Source organism: Petromyzon marinus, chromosome 10, assembly GCF_048934315.1.
Source record: "Petromyzon marinus isolate PM22_M1 ecotype Great Lakes invasive population chromosome 10, UKy_Petmar_22M1.pri1.0, whole genome shotgun sequence".
Lineage (NCBI taxonomy): Eukaryota > Metazoa > Chordata > Hyperoartia > Petromyzontiformes > Petromyzontidae > Petromyzon > Petromyzon marinus.
In genome coordinates, this window is record NC_133676.1 from 3,549,899 (window position 1) to 3,570,871 (window position 20,973).

At 49.4% G+C, this 20,973-nt stretch overlaps 2 protein-coding genes and 1 long non-coding RNA gene across 4 annotated transcripts in view; 1 reads left to right on the plus strand and 2 right to left on the minus strand.

Annotated features, from left to right (window-relative positions):
* GALNT4 (polypeptide N-acetylgalactosaminyltransferase 4) overlaps window positions 1–8,342 on the minus strand; it is a 19,385-nt gene extending 11,043 nt beyond the window's left edge. Inside the window, exons 1-6 of one of the 2 annotated variants that reach the window (XM_032951716.2) lie at window positions 8,289–8,342; window positions 7,525–7,590; window positions 5,574–6,033; window positions 4,816–5,029; window positions 3,966–4,135; window positions 1,714–1,903 (exon numbers count right to left, since the gene is read on the minus strand). In XM_032951716.2, the coding sequence (XP_032807607.1) occupies window positions 1,714–1,903; window positions 3,966–4,135; window positions 4,816–5,029; window positions 5,574–5,742 (743 nt within the window). In that variant the 5' untranslated portion in view covers window positions 5,743–6,033; window positions 7,525–7,590; window positions 8,289–8,342. The remainder of the gene's footprint in view (window positions 1–1,713; window positions 1,904–3,965; window positions 4,136–4,815; window positions 5,030–5,573; window positions 6,034–7,524; window positions 7,591–8,288) is intronic. The other variant, XM_032951719.2, reaches the window with a different exon arrangement.
* Window positions 7,470–19,191, plus strand: LOC142924211 (uncharacterized). The gene is made up of 2 exons (XR_012941389.1): window positions 7,470–7,607; window positions 14,945–19,191. It is a non-coding gene; the product is annotated as an uncharacterized LOC142924211 (long non-coding RNA).
* Window positions 13,835–20,913, minus strand: LOC116941093 (nascent polypeptide-associated complex subunit alpha). Its single transcript, XM_032951715.2, has 8 exons — window positions 20,742–20,913; window positions 17,152–17,223; window positions 16,106–16,197; window positions 15,917–15,994; window positions 15,650–15,796; window positions 15,039–15,170; window positions 14,063–14,185; window positions 13,835–13,921 (listed from the first exon to the last, which is right to left on the minus strand). The coding sequence occupies exons 2-8, from the start codon at window positions 17,219–17,221 to the stop codon at window positions 13,907–13,909; spliced, it is 657 nt and encodes a 218-aa protein (XP_032807606.1). The 5' UTR covers window positions 17,222–17,223; window positions 20,742–20,913; the 3' UTR covers window positions 13,835–13,906.
* Window positions 20,914–20,973: the final 60 nt, after the last annotated feature.

Genomic DNA, 20,973 nt, shown 5'->3' on the forward strand with positions numbered 1-20,973 from the left:
GCCACTCCTTTGTTGCCTTGGCCATGTGTTTTGGGTTATTGTCATGCTGGAATACCCATCCACGACCCATTTTCAATGCCCTGGCTGAGGGAAGGAGGTTCTCACCCAAGATTTGACGATACATGGCCCCGTCCATCGTCCCTTTGATGTGGTGAAGTTGGCCTGTCCCCTTAGCAGAAAAACACCCCCAAAGCATAATGTTTCCACCTCCATGTTTGACGGTGGGGATTTTGTTCGTGGGGTCATAGGCAGCATTCCTCCTCCTCCAAACACGGCGAGTTGAGTTGATGCCAAAGAGCTCCATTTTGGACTCATCTGACCACAACACTTTCACCCAGTTGTCCTCTGAATCATTCAGATGTTCATTGGCAAACTTCAGACGGGCATGTATATGTGCTTTCTTGAGCAGGGGGACCTTGCTGGCGCTGCAGGATTTCAGTCCTTCACGGCGTAGTGTGTTACCAATTGTTTTCTTGGTGACTATGGTCCCATCTGCCTTGAGATCATTGACAAAATCCTCCCGTATAGTTCTGGGCTGATTCCTCACCGTTCTCATGATCATTGCAACTCCACGAGGTGAGATCTTGCATGGAGCCCCAGGCCGAGGGAGATTGACAGTTCTTTTGTGTTTCTTCCATTTGCGAATAATCACACCAACTGTTGTCACCTTTGATTTAAAGCTTTCGTGACTGCAGTAATTCATATTCTTAGTTTTTTCGGTAAAGTCACGTTGAAGGGAAACAACAAAATAATAAAATATATATAAAACAATAAAAAAAATTCTCACGACGTTTCGACCATAACTCAAACGGTCGTCTTCAGGTGTGTTGGTTTGCATAAATTTATTTTCAAACGTCGCATTTATTTATTTATTTAAAAAAAATGCGCCGTTTAAAAATACATTTATGCAAACCAACACACCTGAAGACGACCGTTTGAGTTATGGTCGAAACGTCGTGAGAATTTTTTTATTGTTTTATATATATTTTATTATTTTGTTGTTTCCCTTCAACGTGACTTTACCGAAAAAACTAAGAATATGTTGTCACCTTCTCACCAAGCTTCTTGGCAATGGTCTTGTAGCACCTTCCAGCCTTGTGTAGGTCTACAATCTTGTCCCTGACATCCTTGGAGAGCTCTTTGGTCTTGGCCATGGTGGAGAGTTTGGAATCTGATTGATTGATTGCTTCTGTGGACAGGTGTCTTTTATACAGGTAACAAGCTGAGATTAGGAGCACTCCCTTTAAAAGTGTGCTCCTAATCTCAGCTCGTTACCTGTATAAAAGACACCTGGGAGCCAGAAATCTTTCTGATTGAGAGGGGGTCAAATACTTATTTCCGTCATTAAAATGCAAATCAATTTATAACATTTTTGATATGCGTTGTTCTGGATTTTGTTGTTGTCATTCTGTCTCTCACTGTTCAAATAAACCTACCATTAAAATTATAGACTGATCATTTCTTTGTCAGTGGGCAAACGTACAAAATCAGCAGGGGATCAAATACTTTTTTCCCTCACTGTAGCAGGGAATACTGTGAGATGAGAGAGGAGAGGCAGGAGATTGCATGGCGTGGGGACGAGGGAGATGCGGAGAGGTAGAATAATGTTAAGGGTGGAGTGGAGTGAGATGACAGGGGAGCGGTATAGGCAGGGGCGAGTCCATGGAAGGTGACGAACGGTGCGATCGTGAATTTGATGCGCAAGCGCGGTACCTCTGAAGCAGGGGCTCGATCCAGCCGGGCACGCACTCGCAGTGGCAGTCGAGGAAGGTGAGCACCTGGCCCGTGGCATGGGTGGCACCCAGCAGGCGTGCACGCACCAGCCCCTCGCGCTGCGTCGTGCGCACCAGGCGCACGCGTTCCAGCGTGCTGATGTAGTCCTCCAGCGGAGACTTCAGGTAAGCTGCTCGCGCAACAATGAGCAAAAGCACGCGAGTGTTATGTTCATAACTATGTTTATTTTACCATGTAAGGCCCATGTAAGGCCCACCGAGCTATATAGCTATTTTTCAGAAGCGACCTGGCCACAAATCATAGCTCAACTAAGTGGATTATCACGTGGACATTTATAACAAATACTCGAAACACGTGTTTCTAAATGTGGAGGGAAAAACCGGAGGACCCGGAGAAAAATCCATATGACCACAGGGAGAACATTTAAACTCCAAATATACAGGCGTCAGGGTCGGAATCAAACCCACGACCTATTTTATACCAGGCGAGGTAGTTAACATCTCGCCACCGTGGCGCCGCAAATAGGATCGGCCACATCACGATTTTGCCGTGAAACACGATTTATCATCTGCAAGTGGTTTTTGGGTGAGGCCACGTAATGATCTGGCCAGCTATTTGGCTCCCTCATTTCATAACTTGAGAATGCTAGATGCAGTTTCAAGCGAAATATCGTTCTCTCATTGCTAAATTTGGTTGTACATGTGAATGTTAAATTAATTTGTCTATGACAGGTGCTGGAGGGTTGCACGACAAAAATATGGCTAGGTCATGACATGGGCCAATCCACAAAGGAATTCAGATCATAATATTGGCTGGGAAAACCATGCTTCATCACGATTAGTCTATTACATGTCAGGTGTTTCCGAACTGACATATAAATTATAGATAATAATTATAATAAACTGAACGAACTTGTTGAAAAAGGAACTCTACGGCACCGTTTCAACGTGAAAATTTTACGAAAAAAATATCTAGTTGAGGATTGTTTTGCACTGCTGCCAACGTGCACAGTAAATATTTTCCACAGATATAACATTTCATTAGTTCACTCAACTGGGAGTAATGCGACTTACGAGCTTCTTAGCTCACAGGCGACTTCAAAATAAACTTAACCGAAAGAGTTTTTGCGAGGGGTTCCGTTAAAAGGGCTCAGGAAGCCAGAGGCACTGGCCCAGTGCCTAAAATGCTCCCAACCTTTGCAGCCACAGTCGCCTCTGCAGCAAACGTGCTATTGCTGTACCGATGTGCAGGCCCATAAGGCATCACCTCCTCCACACCGCCACACTACCCCACGTGGCTGCTATAATTTAGTTTTTAACCACTGACATTTTTTTAACCAAAGTTTATTCTGAGTGCACGAATCTGCATCCTGTCACGGGATGAAGCGTGCATTTGGAACTCTATCGGAGCAGTGTGTTACCCACATTCGATAACGGCCTGTGGAAACACATATCACAGAACTGATTTGGGGATCCCTTGAAGTGTCCTGTTATACACAATAAGACTGCAACACTTTTCTACGAACCCTGTTGTAAACCCATATCTGGAAGTTTAGCAAATTAAGTGGAAAAACAAAAATTATTCATGGGTATTTCGTGCAGTGACTGATAATTATCAGGCTGACACCAATGACTTCACTACAGCTGAGAACCAGATTTAATTATTGATGGTCACTACCCAAATTCGAACCCAGGATCTCAGTGCCATTGGTTCTCGGGGCTTTGAACTTGAACCATCCAGTCTCTATTGTGGTTGTTTTTGAAAATATTATATTTCACATTTTTCTGGAAGCAATATCAAGTAAATGGGTGGAGTGGTGGTACAGTGGATATCACCCTGAAATTTGAATCGAGCATCCATAGTTTAATTCCCTCTGCCCCCTTTACCAACCAACACTGAGCAGCATGGTGAGGCTTGGTGTACGGCCAAAACACCCACAAGACTCATGTGGTGTGGGGATGCTTTCATCCATTGGTGGATTGAGAATGGCTGGGATTTATGGATGAAGGCCTCCCCCAACAATCCATCAAGCACCTGCACAAAAATCCGATTTCATTGCTCCACCTCTCCGGCGTACGTCCTTAAATAATTTAAAAATTAAAATAAAACAGCCGATCGATGTGACAACAAGACGAAGGTCAACGCGGAGCGCAAAAAACGAACCCCAAAAGGAAACCGTCACGGCCGAAAGCGGCGCGTGCGAACTTTCGTCTTTGAGGAACGCGGCGCACCTCTGTCGCTGAAGTCATCGACGAGGATGATCTCGCGCAGCAGCACGGCGGGCGAGCTCTCGAGCACGCTGTGCACCGTGCGCAGGAGCGTGGACCACGCCTCGTTGTAGAAGGCGATCACCACCGACGTGGTGGGCAGGCGGCGGTAGTCAAATTTCTGCGCCTTGCACCTGTGGGCAGCCACGTTTACGGTATTACCAGGGCGCCCGGCAGGCGCGGGGAAATTCGGCAAGCAGTTGTCGCTTTAGCCAAAAAACAAACAGCTTTTGTTCCTTTCTCGCCTTCCCGCGTGCCGATTACAAACATTGTGCCCGCGAGTGAACTCCCTTTCAATGTTTACTGTCATAAGCTCACTGTTAATAAATACGTAGAGGTGTAACAAAAACAGGTGTAACAAAAACACTAACTGGAAAAAAACACTATAATGCAATTGCCTAAACCAAGGAGGTGTCCTAGGCTTACAGCGTTCATCTTCTCCCCTGTGAGTGAGCAACGACATCCACCATAGTCTCCTTATTGCCACCCTCAATGTAAGGAAACATTCTTACCCCATATCATCCTGTCCAAAAGGTTCCCCTAAGCTACTTAAAACAATGTATTCCCTCCAGTTCTCCTTATCTTATCACGCAGATGGCTTCCTTCACACTTAAAAGCTTAATGTATCCAAATTGTGTGTAATTGGCATCAGAACTATACAAAACAACTTCTAAGCCATTTCTGTCATAATAATATTTACTGCACAGGATGAAAAGCATAAAAACAGAATAACCAAGGTCCATCATTTTTATGATTCTTGAGACTCGGCAAGGCGTTCCATTAATTCCCATCGACGTTATTGAGGAGCACTTACTCATACATGCGACCATCGGGGATGTGGCGGTGCAGAGAGATGCGGTCGCTCAGGTAGATGTTGAGAGCGTAGCGCTCGATGCTCTCCTCCTCCAGCTTACGCTCGGACGAGCCCTCGGGAAGGTTGAGCCGGGCTGCCTTGGCCCACTCGCCCAGCGCTCGCTCGTCCGGAGGGGGCTTGGAGTACAGTGGTCGCGACAGGTCCTCCTCCACAACTAAAAGAAGCAAGAGGTCATTTGTAGCCAACTCTATTGGCGCCACCACATCTCAATAGCCTGCTCCCTTCTGCTAAATCTCCTAGCTGTTGCACAGGCAACACTGTAGCTGCTCTTAAGTCTCATTATCATCACCATGTGGAATTAGGTCTTTCCCTGGTTACCACTCCAATGCCTGTCTCAGCAACCCAATATATCCTTGCTGCTGAAAGAAATATCCCTCCCAGAAAGTGATGTGGCTCTCTGAATGTGTAAAAAAAATCTTTATATATTTTTAATTTATTACTTACATTCTCCACAATGACGAGAATGACAATTTTGTAATCGAATCCATTCTGCATGTGCTCCACCCAGCACAACTTTCCTTTCACTATCACATCCACAACACTTTTTTGCCAATTTATTTTCTGACCTTTCCAAACCGCTTGCCTCTCTCTTACCACGCATGTGTTTCTTGTTCGCACACTTAAATCTGCACGGGCTCCTTAGGCTACGGTGTAAACGTGAGCGTCGTGATGTGCCCGTCCCCGGCCGGAGCACGGACCTTCCTGCGACTCGCCCTTCTCCGCTGGCTCGAAGGGCTGTGCTCGCTCGCTCTGCTCACGCGAGCTCGACGTCACGAGCTGCACCAGCACGTAGGCGAACCACACGAGGCTCAGCAGCACCAGCGCGCGGCCCAGCAACGACCAGCCCCGCCGTGACGGGGCACGCATGCCGAGGCTGTGCGTCTGTGCGTGTGGCGTAGGAATGTGGCGTGCCGGTGTGCGGCAGTCCAGTGCTGTCAGCGTAAGCTCGTTGTTCGGTTTGGTGAACAGCGAGCGTGTTGTGCAGTGCGGTCGAAGGTGTGCGTGGCTTGGAGTGTCTGGTTAGTTGCGCGAGCCAAGTGGAGTCTGTGCGGCACGTGTGCGTGCGACGTGGAGCGTGTGGTGTGTGCGGTGGTGTGCTGGGGATACGAAGGCGTCTCAAGCGGCAGGATTCACGTCACCGCTATCCACACCCCTCTTCTGGAGACAATGACAAACAGGGGGTATGTGGAACACGGGATTAAAGATTAGTTCTGACTGTGGGGTGAGCACAGCACAAACAATGCTAAAAAAGGATTTTGCATTTCAAAAGAAAGTCTTTAACTTTGCATTACAAAAGTATCTGAATATTACTGGCTTCCCTGCATTGACGTATCATCTGTTTATGTCCACCTTAATGCCAGGTGCTCTTCCATCACGCTACACGTCATTGAACGAAATTACTCTTGGCCACCTCGGCTCACAAAGGGGCTCGGCTAATTCATTCCAGCACAACCCAACAAACACGACGTCTGTTCATTTTCCACACTTCATCCAACAACTACAATCCTTCTCAAACTGTCGGCTCTGGTGGCGTGCCCGAGCTTCCTGGCAACCCCGCGATGATGCGGTCACTTTGGTTAAGTTTAATTTATTAGGTGTAGCCCTGTGAGCCATTCGGCTCTTGAATCGGGTGCAACCGCAACAAACAAAAACATGAACAAGAAAACATCTTAAAGTGACTACGCGTAAAATAAAAATCCAGGAAAAAACAGCAAAGTCTTCCAGAAAACGCACCGCGTATCAACGCTGTGTGCAAAAATCCCAGTGGGATGCAAGTCAAAACAATAACAACCATAAGAAAATTTAGATTAAAGTTATCAGTCTAACTCTGTACAACAACAACAAACATGGCTAATCCAAAACTTTTCGAAATCACCGAAATAAAGCTATAAAAACAACGTAACAGTGATCATAGGAAGCGTTGCAGAAAACGCCTCGAGTGGAGTAGTAATGCCACAAGTTTATCGTTTGTGGGGGTGTTTTTTTTTTAGTTTTGTGAGATAACGCAATTCAAGGTACAACGCTTTATCGATCCACCGCTGGATGAATGCCTCGCGACAACTTTCAGCGATGAAGGTTGTTTTCCCATACTTCACCACGCTGGTCAGTTTAGTTGTTTTGGAGAGGGGGGTGGGGGCGTGCAGGGTTATTGCTATTTTTAGCACCAGTCACTCAAACACAGCCGGTTAGGCCAGGGAGCAAAGAGCAACCCCGGCCGGGCAAAGAAGGAACTTGTCGACACCTCCCTGGCGGCGGCGGCGGGGGAGGGAAGGGGGCCGCGTTCGGGCGTCACTCGTTCGGGACGCTGGTCGCAGGGGTGGCTGAGACAACCGCGATTCCTAAGCCGCGCTCGCACCGGCGACTCGCAGCGGCAACTTTCAGCGGCAACTCGCCTGCCCATGAGCGAGACAATTAACCCTCGCCCCGGTCAACCTTCACCCGTCGGTTCCGTCTCCTCCCAAGGAGGCGCCGTTGAGACGCGAATTCCACCTGGGCCTGCCACGATCAGATCCCACCCTGCCCGCGGGTCAACACCGCCACAACCCCGAACATTGAGAGGGGGAGGGGGGCGGGTAGAGCCCCCTCGTCGAACTCCACGATCCCCTAAGGTGGTGGGGGGCGCGCTGGGGTCCCGGCCCCCCCTCTCACCCGCGTGGTACCGGCGCCGGCGAGGAGGGAAGACGAGGCGAGGAACTCTTCTCGCTTCCAGAGAACCTGCACCGGCACGAGCGGTGGGTTAGTAGTGGTGGGTTAGTGAGCGTGTCAGTAGAGGTGGGTTAGTGTGTTAGTAGTGGTGGGTTAATAGTGGTGGGTTAGTGTGTCAGTAGTGGTGGGTTAGTAGTGGTGGGTTAGGGTGTCAGTAGTGGTGGGTTAGTAGTGGTGGGTTAGTGAGCGTGTCAGTAGTGGTGGGTTAGTAGTGGTGGGTTAGTGAGCGTGTCAGTAGTGGTGGGTTAGTGTGTCAGTAGTGGTGGGTTAGTAGTGGTGGGTTAGTGTGTCAGTAGTGGTGGGTTAGTAGTGGTGGGTTAGCGAGTGAGCGCGTTGGCAGTGGCGAGTCGGCCACGTTGGGGCAGCAGTGGACGCGTGGACGCTGCGCGCCTGCCGGCAGTCGGCGTGTGCTGTGTGGTCGGAGTTGAGTGGCGCCACCGCCGAGCGCATGGTGAGCGTCGCTTAGTTGCGCGTGGTGTGGTGTGAGTGGTGTGTGTGGTGTGGTGTGAGTGGTGTGGTGTGTGTGGTGTGGTGTGAGTGGTGTGTGTGGTGTGGTGTGAGTGGTGTGCGTGGCGTGGTGTGTGTGGTGTGGTGTGTATGGTGTGAGTGGTGTGTGTGTTGTGGTGTGAGTGGTGCGTGTGGTGTGGTGTGTGTCCGCCGTCGGCGTGTGTAGCGAGAGCGGTGGGTAGCAGCGGCAGAAGTAGTACGTGGGGTCGTGCTTGGCGGCGTGCTGCTGCTGCTGTGCTCTGTGCTGGTGTGCCGCAGCCCGGAAGACCAAACAGCCCAACGTCACGCGGCACGGAGCGCCCCCTGACGCCCTCCAGCTCGCGTCCACCTCACGACACACACCCACAGCCCACCCCTCTCCCTCTACCAGCCCCCCCCCCTCTCTACCAGCCCCCCCCCCCTCTCTACCAGCCCCCCTCTCTACCAGCCCCCCCCTCTACCAGCCCCCCTCTCTAGCAGCCCCCCTCTCTAGCAGCCCCCCTCTCTACCAGCCCCCCTCTCTACCAGCCCCCCTCTCTACCAGCAACCCTCTCTACCAGCCCCCCTCTCTACCAGCCCCCCTCTACCAGCAACCCTCTCTACCAGCCCCCCTCTCTACTAGCCCCCCTCTCTACCAGCCCCCCTCTCTACCAGCCCCCCTCTCTAGCAGCCCCCCCTCTACCAGCCCCTCCCCTCTACCAGCCCCCCTCTCTACCAGCCCCCCTCTCTACCAGCCCCCCTCTCTACCAGCCCCCAATTCTCTACCAGCAACCCTCTCTAGAAGCCCCCCTCTCTACCAGCCCCCCGCCCTCTACCAGCCCCCTTCTCTAGCAGCCCCCTCTCTACCAGCCCCCCTCTCTACCAGCCCCCCTCTCTACCAGCAACCCTCTCTACCAGCCCCCCTCTCTACCAGCCCCCCCTCTACAGCAACCCTCTCTACCAGCCCCCCTCTCTACCAGCCCCCCTCTCTACCAGCCCCCCCTCTCTACCAGCCCCCCTCTCTACCAGCCCCCCCTCTCTAGCAGCCCCCCCCCTCTCTACCAGCCCCTCTCTCTACCAGCAACCCTCTCTACCAGCCCCCCCCCCCTCTACCAGCCCCCCTCTCTACCAGCCCCCTTCTCTTCCAGCCCCCCTCTCTACCAGCCCCCCCCCCCTCTACCAGCCCCCCTCTCTACCAGCCCCCCTCTCTAGCAGCCCCCCCCTCTCTAGCAGCCCCCCCCTCTCTACCAGCAACCCTCTCTACCAGCCCCCCCCTCTCTACCAGCCCCCCTCTCTACCAGCCCCCCTCTCTACCAGCCCCCTTCTCTTCCAGCCCCCCTCTCTACCAGCCCCCCCCCTCTACCAGCCCCCCTCTCTACCAGCCCCCCTCTCTAGCAGCCCCCCCCCTCTCTAGCAGCCCCCCCCTCTCTACCAGCAACCCTCTCTACCAGCCCCCCCCTCTCTACCAGCCCCCCTCTCTACCAGCCCCCCTCTCTACCAGCCCCCCTCTCTACCAGCCCCCCCCTATGGCTCTGTGCTGATCCACACCTGGCCGAGTGAGCGAACCGGACCAATTATTCGGAGCGGAGTGGGCGGGAAAGTGCACACGTGGAGACGTGGGGAGGCGAGAGGGCGGGGACGCGGACACGTGCACGAGAGATAGCCCCTCCCACATCGTCACACACCTCCAGCCTCACTCACCTCCACCCTGACACACCTACACCCTCACACCCCTACACTCTCACTCACCTCCAGCCTCAATCACCTCCACTCTCACACACCTACACTCTCACTCACCTCCAGCCTCACACACCTGCACCCTGACACACCTACACTCTCACTCACCTCCAGCCTCAATCACCTCCACTCTCACACACCTACACTCTCACACACCTACACTCTCACTCACCTCCAGCCTCACACACCTACACCCTCACACACCTACACTCTCACTCACCTCCAGCCTCAATCACCTCCACTCTCACACACCTACACTCTCACTCACCTCCAGCCTCACACACCTGCACCCTGACACACCTACACTCTCACACACCTACACTCTCACACACCTACACTCTCACTCACCTACACTCTCACACACCTACACTCTCACTCACCTCCAGCCTCACACACCTCCACCCTCACTCACCTCCACCTCACACACCTACACTCTCACACACCTACACTCTCACTCACCTACACTCTCACTCACCTACACTCTCACACACCTACACTCTCACTCACCTCCACCTCACACACCTACACTCTCACACACCTACACTCTCACTCACCTCCAGCCTCACACACCTCCACCCTGACACACCTACACTCTGACACACCTCCACTCTCACTCACCCTCACACACCTCCACCCTCACACACCTCCACCCTGACACACCTCCACCGTCACTCACCTCCACTCTCACTCACCCTCACACACCTCCACCCTGACACACCTACACTCTCACACACCTCCACTCTCACTCACCCTCACACACCTCCACCCTCACACACCTCCACCGTCACTCACCTCCACTCTCACTCACCCTCACACACCTCCACCCTCACACACCTACACTCTCACACACCTCCACTCTCACTCAGCCTAACACACCTCCACCCTCACTCAGCTCCACCCTCACTCACCCTCACACACCTACACCCTCACTCACTTACACTCTCACACACCTCCAGCCTCACTCACCTCCACCCTCACGCCCCTCCACCCTCACACACCTCCACCCTCACACACCTACACCCTCACTCACTTACACTCTACATCCTCACTCACCTCCACTCTACACTCTCACACACCACCACTCCACATCCTCACACACCTCCACTCTACACTCACACACCACCACTCTACACTCTCACACACCACCACTCTACACTCTCACACACCACCACTCTACACTCTCACACACCACTCTACACTCTCACACACCACTCTACACTCTCACACACCACTCTACACTCTCACACACCTCCACTCCACACTCTCACACACCTCCACTCTACATCCTCATACACCTCCACTGTACACTCTCACACACCACTCTACACTCTCACACACCTCCACTCTACACTCTCACACACCACTCTAGACTCTCACACACCACCACTCTACACTCTCACACACCACCACTCTACACTCTCACACACCACTCTACACTCTCACACACCACCACTCTCACACACCACCACTCTACACTCTCACACACCACCACTCTACACTCTCACACACCTCCACTCTACACTCTCACACACCTCCACTCTACACTCTCACACACCTCCACTCTACACTCTCACACACCTCCACTCTACACTCTTACACACCTCCACTCTACACTCTCACACACCACTCCACACTCTCACACACCTGCACTCTACACTCTTACACACCTCCACTCTACACCCTCACTCACTTACACTCTACACTCTCACACCTCCACTCCACACTCTCACACACCACTCTACACTCTCACACACCACCACTCTCACACACCTCCACTCTACATCCTCACTCACCACCACTCTACACTCTCACACACCTCCACTCCACACTCTCACACACCACCACTCTCACACACCTCCACTCTACACTCTCACACACCACCACTCTCACACACCTCCACTCTACACTCTCACACACCTCCACTCCACACTCTCACACACCACCACTCTCACACACCACCACTCTACACTCTCACACACCTCCACTCTACATCCTCATACACCTCCACTCTACACTCTCACACACCTCCACTCTACACTCTCACACACCTCCACTCTACACTCTCACACACCTCCACTCTACATCCTCATACACCTCCACTCTACATCCTCACTCCCACCACTCCACACTCTCACACACCACCACTCTACACTCTCACACACCTCCACTCTACACTCTCACACAACCCTACTTGATACACCTTCACACCCAGCCCACTCCCCCACTCTACTTACACATCTAGTGCACACCCCCCACTCTTTCACTCTCACACACCCACCCTGCACACCTGTACACCCACTACACACCCAACCCTACACCATAGTACGCCGAGAACACTGTTCACACCCCCACTCTACACACCCAAACCCTAGAAAGCCACACACCCCCCACTCCAGTCTACCCTCCTCCGCACCCAGAATACACCCTCAACTCCAGACTAAAACACATCCATCACAGTGTTCACACCCACATTCTGCGCTCTTAAACACCCAGCCCACCTCCAATCTACACCTAAATCCATACCCCTAGATCACTGTCCACACATCAAGACCCCAATTCGACACCAGTTTACACACCCGACTGCTGTGCAGGTGGAGTCACGTTTGTGTACAGTGTGGTATATGTGGCAAGCCCACGCTGAACAGGATATTGCTTGCCACTGCCACGTGGAAGACTGGAAGTGTTGCTGCATTGTAATGGTTGTAAATGTCAGTTGAATTGTTAAAAAAAGACGTTACCGCATTCCTGTCAACACCTTATCAGTGCCGATCTTATTACATACCAATTCAGATCTTATTGGTCACCCCGTGCCCTTATAAATCTCAACGTTCATCCTACAAAGTCCCATCACAAGGGAGAAACACAAATAGACGAAAAAAGTGTGCCCGTATTAAAACGGCTACATGCAATATGGACCTGAAAACTTTAAAATTCCCTGTACAAGAATACGGGTAAACCGCACCGATCACTTGGTTACAATTTAGCCCATGGCCAACGCCCGCCCCCTTCAAGTATTTAAAACATTCCAGGGATGTATATGACATCACAGTCCCAGTGCTCACGCATTGTCATATTAAGTGATTGATCATACTGGTGTTTCAAACTGGAATGTATAAAACTGCCCATTAAATGTCGAAGAGCAAATGGGGAGTAGGGAGGCGATAGTTGTTCTTTGTAGACTTATGGAAAGCAGGTGGTACTGCAGAAAAAAATGTTTTCATGTCTATGCTCCCCACCTTCAACCACAATGATCAACATGAGGTATGGATTGCCAAAGGGCTGTATGGGTGGCTGTTACTGTCACCAAATCTCAATGCATCTCCGTATCCATCCACCACTTATTGTTGAGGTGGCTTTGCCCAGAGGTTCTTAGGACTGCAATGCACTGGCCTGAATGGAATCGGCTTCGAGATGTAACAGTACAGTTGATCGTCAATTATCTGGGGCACTATAATCTGGCAGTCCCGGGCCAATCCGGTAAAAACCGCTCCGAAAGGCTGTACCAGTCCAACGATCGGCAACATTTGCGTGACAAAAAAAAGTAGCTATGCTTGATTTGTCTTAAATATTATGTACAGTACATTACACACCACATACAACTTAATGAAAATACTGCACGTATATACATCACCCAATGTGGAGTCTTCGATATTAGAGTGGTAAGTACGAAACAGTAAATGCAGTAAATTTTAAGTCGGATATTTGTTTTTTGGTATGTTTATTTATGCCAATTTCATATAGTTTACAAAAAAAACCCTAAAACATTGTCATATAAGAATGTGAAAAAAAATCTTAAATAGCAATGTAATTATCCGCCATGTTTGAAAATCCGGCGCCCCCTCCCTACAAAGCCTCCGGATAATCGATTATCTACTATATATGATTAAATAATTAAGTGCGAGTCTTGTGACAATGGCAGAACCTCTTGTAAAATATCGAATTTCTCTGCCAAACTCAAGGAATCGTAATATTCTAATTTACTTCACCATAAACCTCAGAGTACTAACAACAATAAAAGTATCACGTGGAAAAAAAAGCACAAAAACATCAGTTGTGATAAATATTTATTGAGACACGGAGTAAAAACGTGGAGATGGCAGTCCACTCCGAGATGTCACGGGCACTACATTGTTAATTCCTGTGAATGAAACAAGGGAAGAGGGCAGATAGAACATGCTTAGAATTGGCTCAATGATAACACACAACACCGGCAATGGGCACACAGCGTACTTGATCAAACCGTTCACACTTTTTGTGAAGTGTACAGAGATGTGCTCACCATGATGGCGTTAACAATGTCGTTGCTGTTGTTCTTGAGTGCACGCACAGCCTTTGAGCGTGACACATTGGCCTGCGACATCACCAGCTCGATGTCCTTGGCTTCCACGCCAGTCTCGTCCACCTTAATACACAGCAGATAAGTGCACAATTGATGAACATTTTCGGCCACAGTAAAAAGAGTTTATTTTATTTTTCTCCATTTGATTTGGTCTTCATTCAAGTTCTTTGGCATGTAACAAGTCACCAAATGATTAAAATCAATGCTTATAATAATGATCACCAGCTAAAAAGAGCAATGTGACTGGTATTGGAGAAAACATCCCAATGCTGTAAATGTAACTGGAATTTACTCAGTTGGGATTATATAGAGCTAGAGCCCCTGAAAAAGCTTGGCATGACCCTCTTTAAAAAGGCTTTTGGGACTCAGTGAGGCATTCCTTGGTAAACAAACATGATAATAAATAAATCACCACATATCAAGTATAGCCCTTTTGTCATGCCACGACTGGAAGAAGGCATCTCCATGCTGTGCAGGTTGGGTTATAGGGGTTATTTGACGATACCTCACAACACCGGTCGGTGCGGGCCGGTCACATATGCACACTTTAAATGCATGTATTGACTCGTGTGTAAGAATGTATAAATTATGAAAATGTTATGCAAATGTTACCTTTGGACTAAAAGCATAAACCAAAACATGAAAAACAATACAAATGACAGTATAAACGAGAAAAAAATTGATTCACGCATTCAAATCATCACCGTGAATTAGAACAATGAATCAAACACCAAAGCGGAGTGAATCATTGCATGCCGAATGTACAGGAAATACTCATCCCAATAAGAACAAAATAATCGCAGTGTGTTGTTTTGGTCACAGGGTGGCAGCATAGGACTGCAAGACAGCGCCAAGGCCAGCAGAGATAAAGCTGGCGTTCTATCGTGCTCATGTTGGGGGGATGCGGCTGAAGCACCTCCTCCTCTTCTTCGCTCTCCTCGGGCACGGGGGGTGGCTGCACGCGCTCCTGAACGCCCGGCGCTGCCTCCCCGGGAACCTTGAACTTCTCAGCCGCTGCCATCTGCGCCTGCTGGGACAGGTCTTCAATCTGCATGCAACACGAAAAACAAACACCGCACACAAACCCACACTCGGCACAGAGGTCCACGGCTGCAAGTGTTGATTACAAGAAATATGTTTTCCATCTGTGTTCTCAATGTGTCTATATTCTACAACACAATTGCCAGAATGATCGTTTATTTGACACTTGAACATTCATACAAGTCTAGCAATACAATTTCCACGTCAATGTCTGCATTTTCCATTTCCCATACTTTTGCCACGCATTGCCATTATAAAATATTTGCACAGCATTTGACGTCAGCAGGATATATAAAAAAAAAACATTCCTTAATTCCTTCCAAGTGAAGCCAGAACTTAATGGAAACACAGATGCAGACATCACACCAGTTCTGTATGTCAACGGAGCACACCCTGACTATTGAACCTTTTCCTGTTACGTTAACTTACTTTTGCTAATTTTGCAGCACCAATGGAACAGATATAAAATACAATACATCAGCGAACCTTAGCCTCTCCAAAGACGATGTAGGTGTCCGAGGCAGGGCTCTTGTACACATCAGGCTTGGTGATAACGAAGAGAATGTTCTTGGACTTCCGGATGGTGACGCGCGTCACACCGCCCACCTGACGCAGCCCCAGCTTTGACATGGCCTGCAGGGTTGTGGGCACAACGCAAACCTCAAGTAACTAAAGCATTACAAATTATTAGTCTAGATTAAAAATACAAGAGAATCCCACAACTATCATATCTGTCTCCTTATCGCTCCTGACCTTACGAGCCTTCTTCTCGCTGCGGCTCTGCTTGGCTTTGCTCACCAACTCTTCGTTCAGCTCTGCCGCAGCTGCCAGCTGCAACAAACACAGAGACATGGTTGATGTCATTTCCGCTCACCGTTTACTTCTGGTTTTGCCATAAAACAGATACCAGTCGAAAACCATGTAGTTTAAGCATGGCTGTACCTGTGCTTGCTGAGAATGGGCCTGTGATGTGGAGTCTGTTTGCTCCTCCAATTCAGGGATGGACTCATCGCTGTCCGATTCCGTTCCAGATCCTTTCGGGATATGACAGTAATATACATGACCGTATTAAAATGGCATTTAAAACACAGCAGTCTAAAATGGCAAACTTGAAAAACACTTGCCTACAAATTCAGGAGCAATAATGTCAATTTAAAAGGCATTTTTAAAACAGAGTAAAGCATTTTTTAATCAAAATAGCAATAATAGGCATATGATGAGGTTCAGTAGTATTTTGAGTGAAAAGGCAGTTCCTGCTTGGGACATCATGGATAGTGGGCACTACTACCTCCTTTATACCATAAAAATGGTTTAAAGATATTCGTAATTTAGATACTCCCACTGATGATTACAAGAGCATTAATTATGGCTTGGAAGATAAGCAATGCAACAAGAAGAGCCATAATCCTTTAACACAATGCCAGTTATTTCACTACAAAGCATGATGCTTAAGAATTTACAAATGCCGATCTAAATATGAATTTCCCACTCAATCATGAACCATTCCATTCTATCTTCGAAGAGTGTACCTTGATGGTATTGCGAGACGACAACATAGGACCAGAGGAGGAATGCTAAGGTATGCAGTCCTTGAGCGTGTTATTATTCACCAAATAACGATAGAATTCATTTTCACATTTTAATGTCACGATTCAATTCAAGAATCAGGTATTTTTTACTTGTTTTTACATTCTCATATATAGTTTCTCATTTGTTCTGTATAATACAGTTTTGCTTACTCCATTCACCTAAATGCAACATTAACACACACTCTGCAAAAATCGTAGACAATCGATTCTCACATCCACAATTCAATGCAAGTATCGTGAGCTGAAGAATGTGTCAGTCGATGAGACGGTGCACGGTGACAAGTCTGATGGTCATGGTGTTTACAAGCGACACAGGAAAGTGTATTTATTGGGATGAGTGCACTTGGGACGAATGCAACTGAATGTTATAACAATCTGTGTGGGAAAAGAACAACTCACCAGACTCCACCTGAACTGGGCGTGATTCCTTCTGTGCCACTGGGGCTGTGTCAGTCGTCTGGATGGGCATATCTGGACCAAGACAGAGAGAGGGACAGCGATAATGGGCTGTATTCTGGCCGCTGGTACCTCAAGGGATGTCTACCACACATATGACTCATTATGCCAAGCTGAGTGAAACATGCCCTCTGCCTGCCCTTTGTGTAGATCTGTAGAAGCACAGTTTGCAGCTTTGCAAGGTCTGCCCTCCAGCACTCCCTTCTACCAGCTATCCACGGTGTTTATTTGCCTGGTCATTGTTAAAGCACAGGCTCAAAACAGTACCTTCATTCGTTCCCTCTGACGGCTTGCCTCTCTATAAATCTGTCCAATGTTTCTGTACGTCGTGAGAAACGATTTACACGTTACATTTAAATCCAAATTGTATTTCACCGAGTAAGCCTGAAGATCATTGACTAAAGCCGAGCATCTAACGTTGTCCAAAATTAAATGCAAGTTGATGGGTCACCATTAAATGTCTCCATGGTTTAGGTGTACGATTTTAACAAGCTGGTATCATCAATAACCATAAACATCATCACTGTCGCTGCCATCATCATCAGAGCATGTTTAAATCTTAAGCCAGTGGTTCTTAACCTTTTCGGTATGTGAGACCCCCCCCATAAAGACCAGGGGTGCCCACGCCTCCCCCAGCCCCCCCCCCCCAAAAAAAAAACATTAAGGCCACGATAGTGAGAGATCACCACATGTCAACACGGTGTTTGTAAAGTATACGTCTCGTGTTGTGTATAAGCGTGTTTTGTCGCTGCAACGTGGCGTTGAATTTCCCCGCGCCCATTGCAAACTTATCCCGCACGGTATCTACGTCGCAGGCTGTGCCGGCCCTCTGACATTCTCACTGGTTTCGAACAGCGAGCTGCCTTACGCTACGTACCAAGCACTGGATGATCCATTCCGCTGGATCTCAACGGGCTCCTCCGAGTTCCACCAGAAAGCTACGACCAAAAATCACCACTGCAGTATACAGTCTGTATGTACACAAAGTACTAGCGCCATCTATCGGTAGAAGTTAGTATCTTTAATGTAGTAATCCTTCGTCGGGGACTTTAGTTTGCCATCAGCCGTCACGATCATCTTAATATATAAACACCCAGATCTGTGATTCTGTCATTGTGACTAACGCGGCACGGATTGGTTTAAGTGCGTCACGTGACCGGGACCAAGCAGCCAACCAACGCTTGGCGGGGCTATAGTGGGCCGGGTGAAAGTCCGCATCGAACCAAACCCCCAGCAAGGCCATTGACTTAACGACGAGAGGATATTCACCACGAAATGTCGTTTTCAATTAAGTATTCCAGATGTAAAGTGATATAAGCTTTTAATGAAGAAATACAATTATCTAATTCTAAACATATTACAATTCAAAATATTTAGATTTAAAGCTTTTGTGACTGCAGGGATTCATATTCTTGGTTCTTTCTACGTGACTTTACCGAAAGAACCAATAATATGAATTCAAAATGTTTCATTTCAAAACTTCAAAACGGAGCATCGGGTGCTTGCGTGAATGTGTCCTTCGCGTGCAATTTTTTTCGTGGCATTCCTGGCCGAAGAACGTAAATGGTTGTGAGGGGCGCCACAGGCGTCCTGGAACAACCCCTAGTTTTGTATATTGTTGTTATGTCAGTGTTTGCTCTGCTTTGTACTGAGATACACAACAGAATCCTATGCGATTCACGTAATTTGCCACCGCTGAGGCTAAGGCAGACATGGGCAAAGTACGGCGCGTTGGGCTTTTTAATCCGGCCCGCCGAACTTGTCCAAATATTATTATTATTAAATTAAATTTTACCTTTCTCCTGTAATGCCCCCATTTCCCCATTAGATGGCGCACTTTGACCGGGAGTGTGGTAATTGGTTTGGGCGCAGGCCTCAGATGTTTTCATGATGTTTGATCAGTCACGTGACGACATGTTTTTGTATTGTTCATGTTCGTGCAATTTGCTAAATTGCCTTGCAAATAAATGCTTTGCTACCTGTCATAGGCCAAATCCTTTCATGTAATGATTTTTACATGTCATTTATATTAGTTCACACAAACACTCCATCCATCTGTTCCTGGCCCGGCCCCTCTGTCAAATTTTAGAACCCATTGTGGCCCACGAGTCAAAAAATGTGCCCACCCCTGGGCTAAGGCCATCTTGACTCGTAGTGCAGTACAGAACACACAGAGAGGGGGTGGGGTGAGGGGGAAGAGGGGGGGGGGTGGATGGAGGGGGGTGAGGGGTGGGTGAGGGGGTGGTGAGCAGTGGGTGAGATGGGGGTGAAATGTGGGTGAGGGAGGGTGTGGGTGAGGGTCTGGAGGGGTGGGTGAGGGGGTGGGGGGCCGGGGGTGAGGGTTGTGAGGTGGTAAGGGGCCATCCATTTAGTAGGTACGCAAAAATCTGTCAAAACTTGACCTCTACCCCCCTCCTCCCTGTACGCACCTGCGTACGTACAGCTTGACGCACCCCCGCCCCGAATCCTATAGAACGGCCGATATTTAATCCACGCAGAAACGATCAAGGATTAATAACATTAACGTGTTTAAGCAAACAGATAGTCCACCTGCATTAAAATAATTAACTTGCGTGCCTTGGCCACTTATTTTGCCGAGCTGCGTGATAGCTCGCAGTCAGGGGGGAGGGGGGGCACGGTGGCACACGAGTGACACCTCTCCCACAGTCCCACTGCTCACGCTAGTACTTGTTGTCTGACAGCTGAAGACACTGAACTGTGGCTCATTTCAAGGCCAATGTAGACAAATTATTATCGAGGCTTCACCCCGACCCCGTTTCCTATGCGTACATTGTCAGCAGACTCCCCCCCCCGCCTATACGCATTTGGGTTAACCCCACCCTCCACCCCTCCATAAGTACGTACTCAATGGATGCCCCCCCCCCTATGGGGGTGTGGGGGTGAGGAGGGCAGCCGACTGCCCCCAGCAAGGGGACTCGCTAAACAGGGGTGTGTCGCGATCGCGTGGTCCGGGAATGTTGCTCGCCATGGAGCTCTCGCGGCGGGCAATATTCTGGACATGTGTGGGGGGGGAAAAAAAGATGAATAGCTCGAAAGTGAATTCTACCCAATCTAAATAAAGATTCCGATATGCAACGTGAAAGAGGAGCGGAGTGAAATGAAGATTTAAATAATAAATGAATGAACGAGTGAAGGGGGTACTGCATGGATGAATGAATATATTTGTGGAATTGGGTGAGAACGGATGAGCGAGTGAATTGACCGATCAATTCAAATGGGGTGAGCGCATGAATTAACGTGCGAATGAATAGCATAATGTCTTTTCACGAATGAGCTCTTTATAAAACGAGTGACTGGACGGGCTTAGCGATGAATGAGTGAATGCATTTGCGAGCGAGCGAGTGAATTCACGGACGGACGAGCATCGTGTGAACTCACGGATACGAGGTCGTCATTGCAAGCGAAGGGCAACATTGAGGGATAACAGACGGAGTGGGGGGGGCGATGGAACGCCTCGCGTTTGGCTGCACGAACGAGCTTGCGGAATGGGCGAGAGGCTGCGTCAAGTTTACCTGCGCGCGTGCGGGGGGCTGATCCCGGGTGACGGTCCCGCTCTGCACGAGGATGGACGCGGATTGAGAGAGGCCGGAGCGAGCGAGCGAGGGAGCAGCGAGGGAGCGAGCCAAGTCGGCCGTGGTGATGGTGGTGGTGGGGGGCGGTGAGGGGGACGGTGGCGAGGGGAGCGTGAGGGGGAGGGGCCGCCTTCTCCTGCAGGGGGCCGCTTCCGGGTCAAAGGGCGCCAGT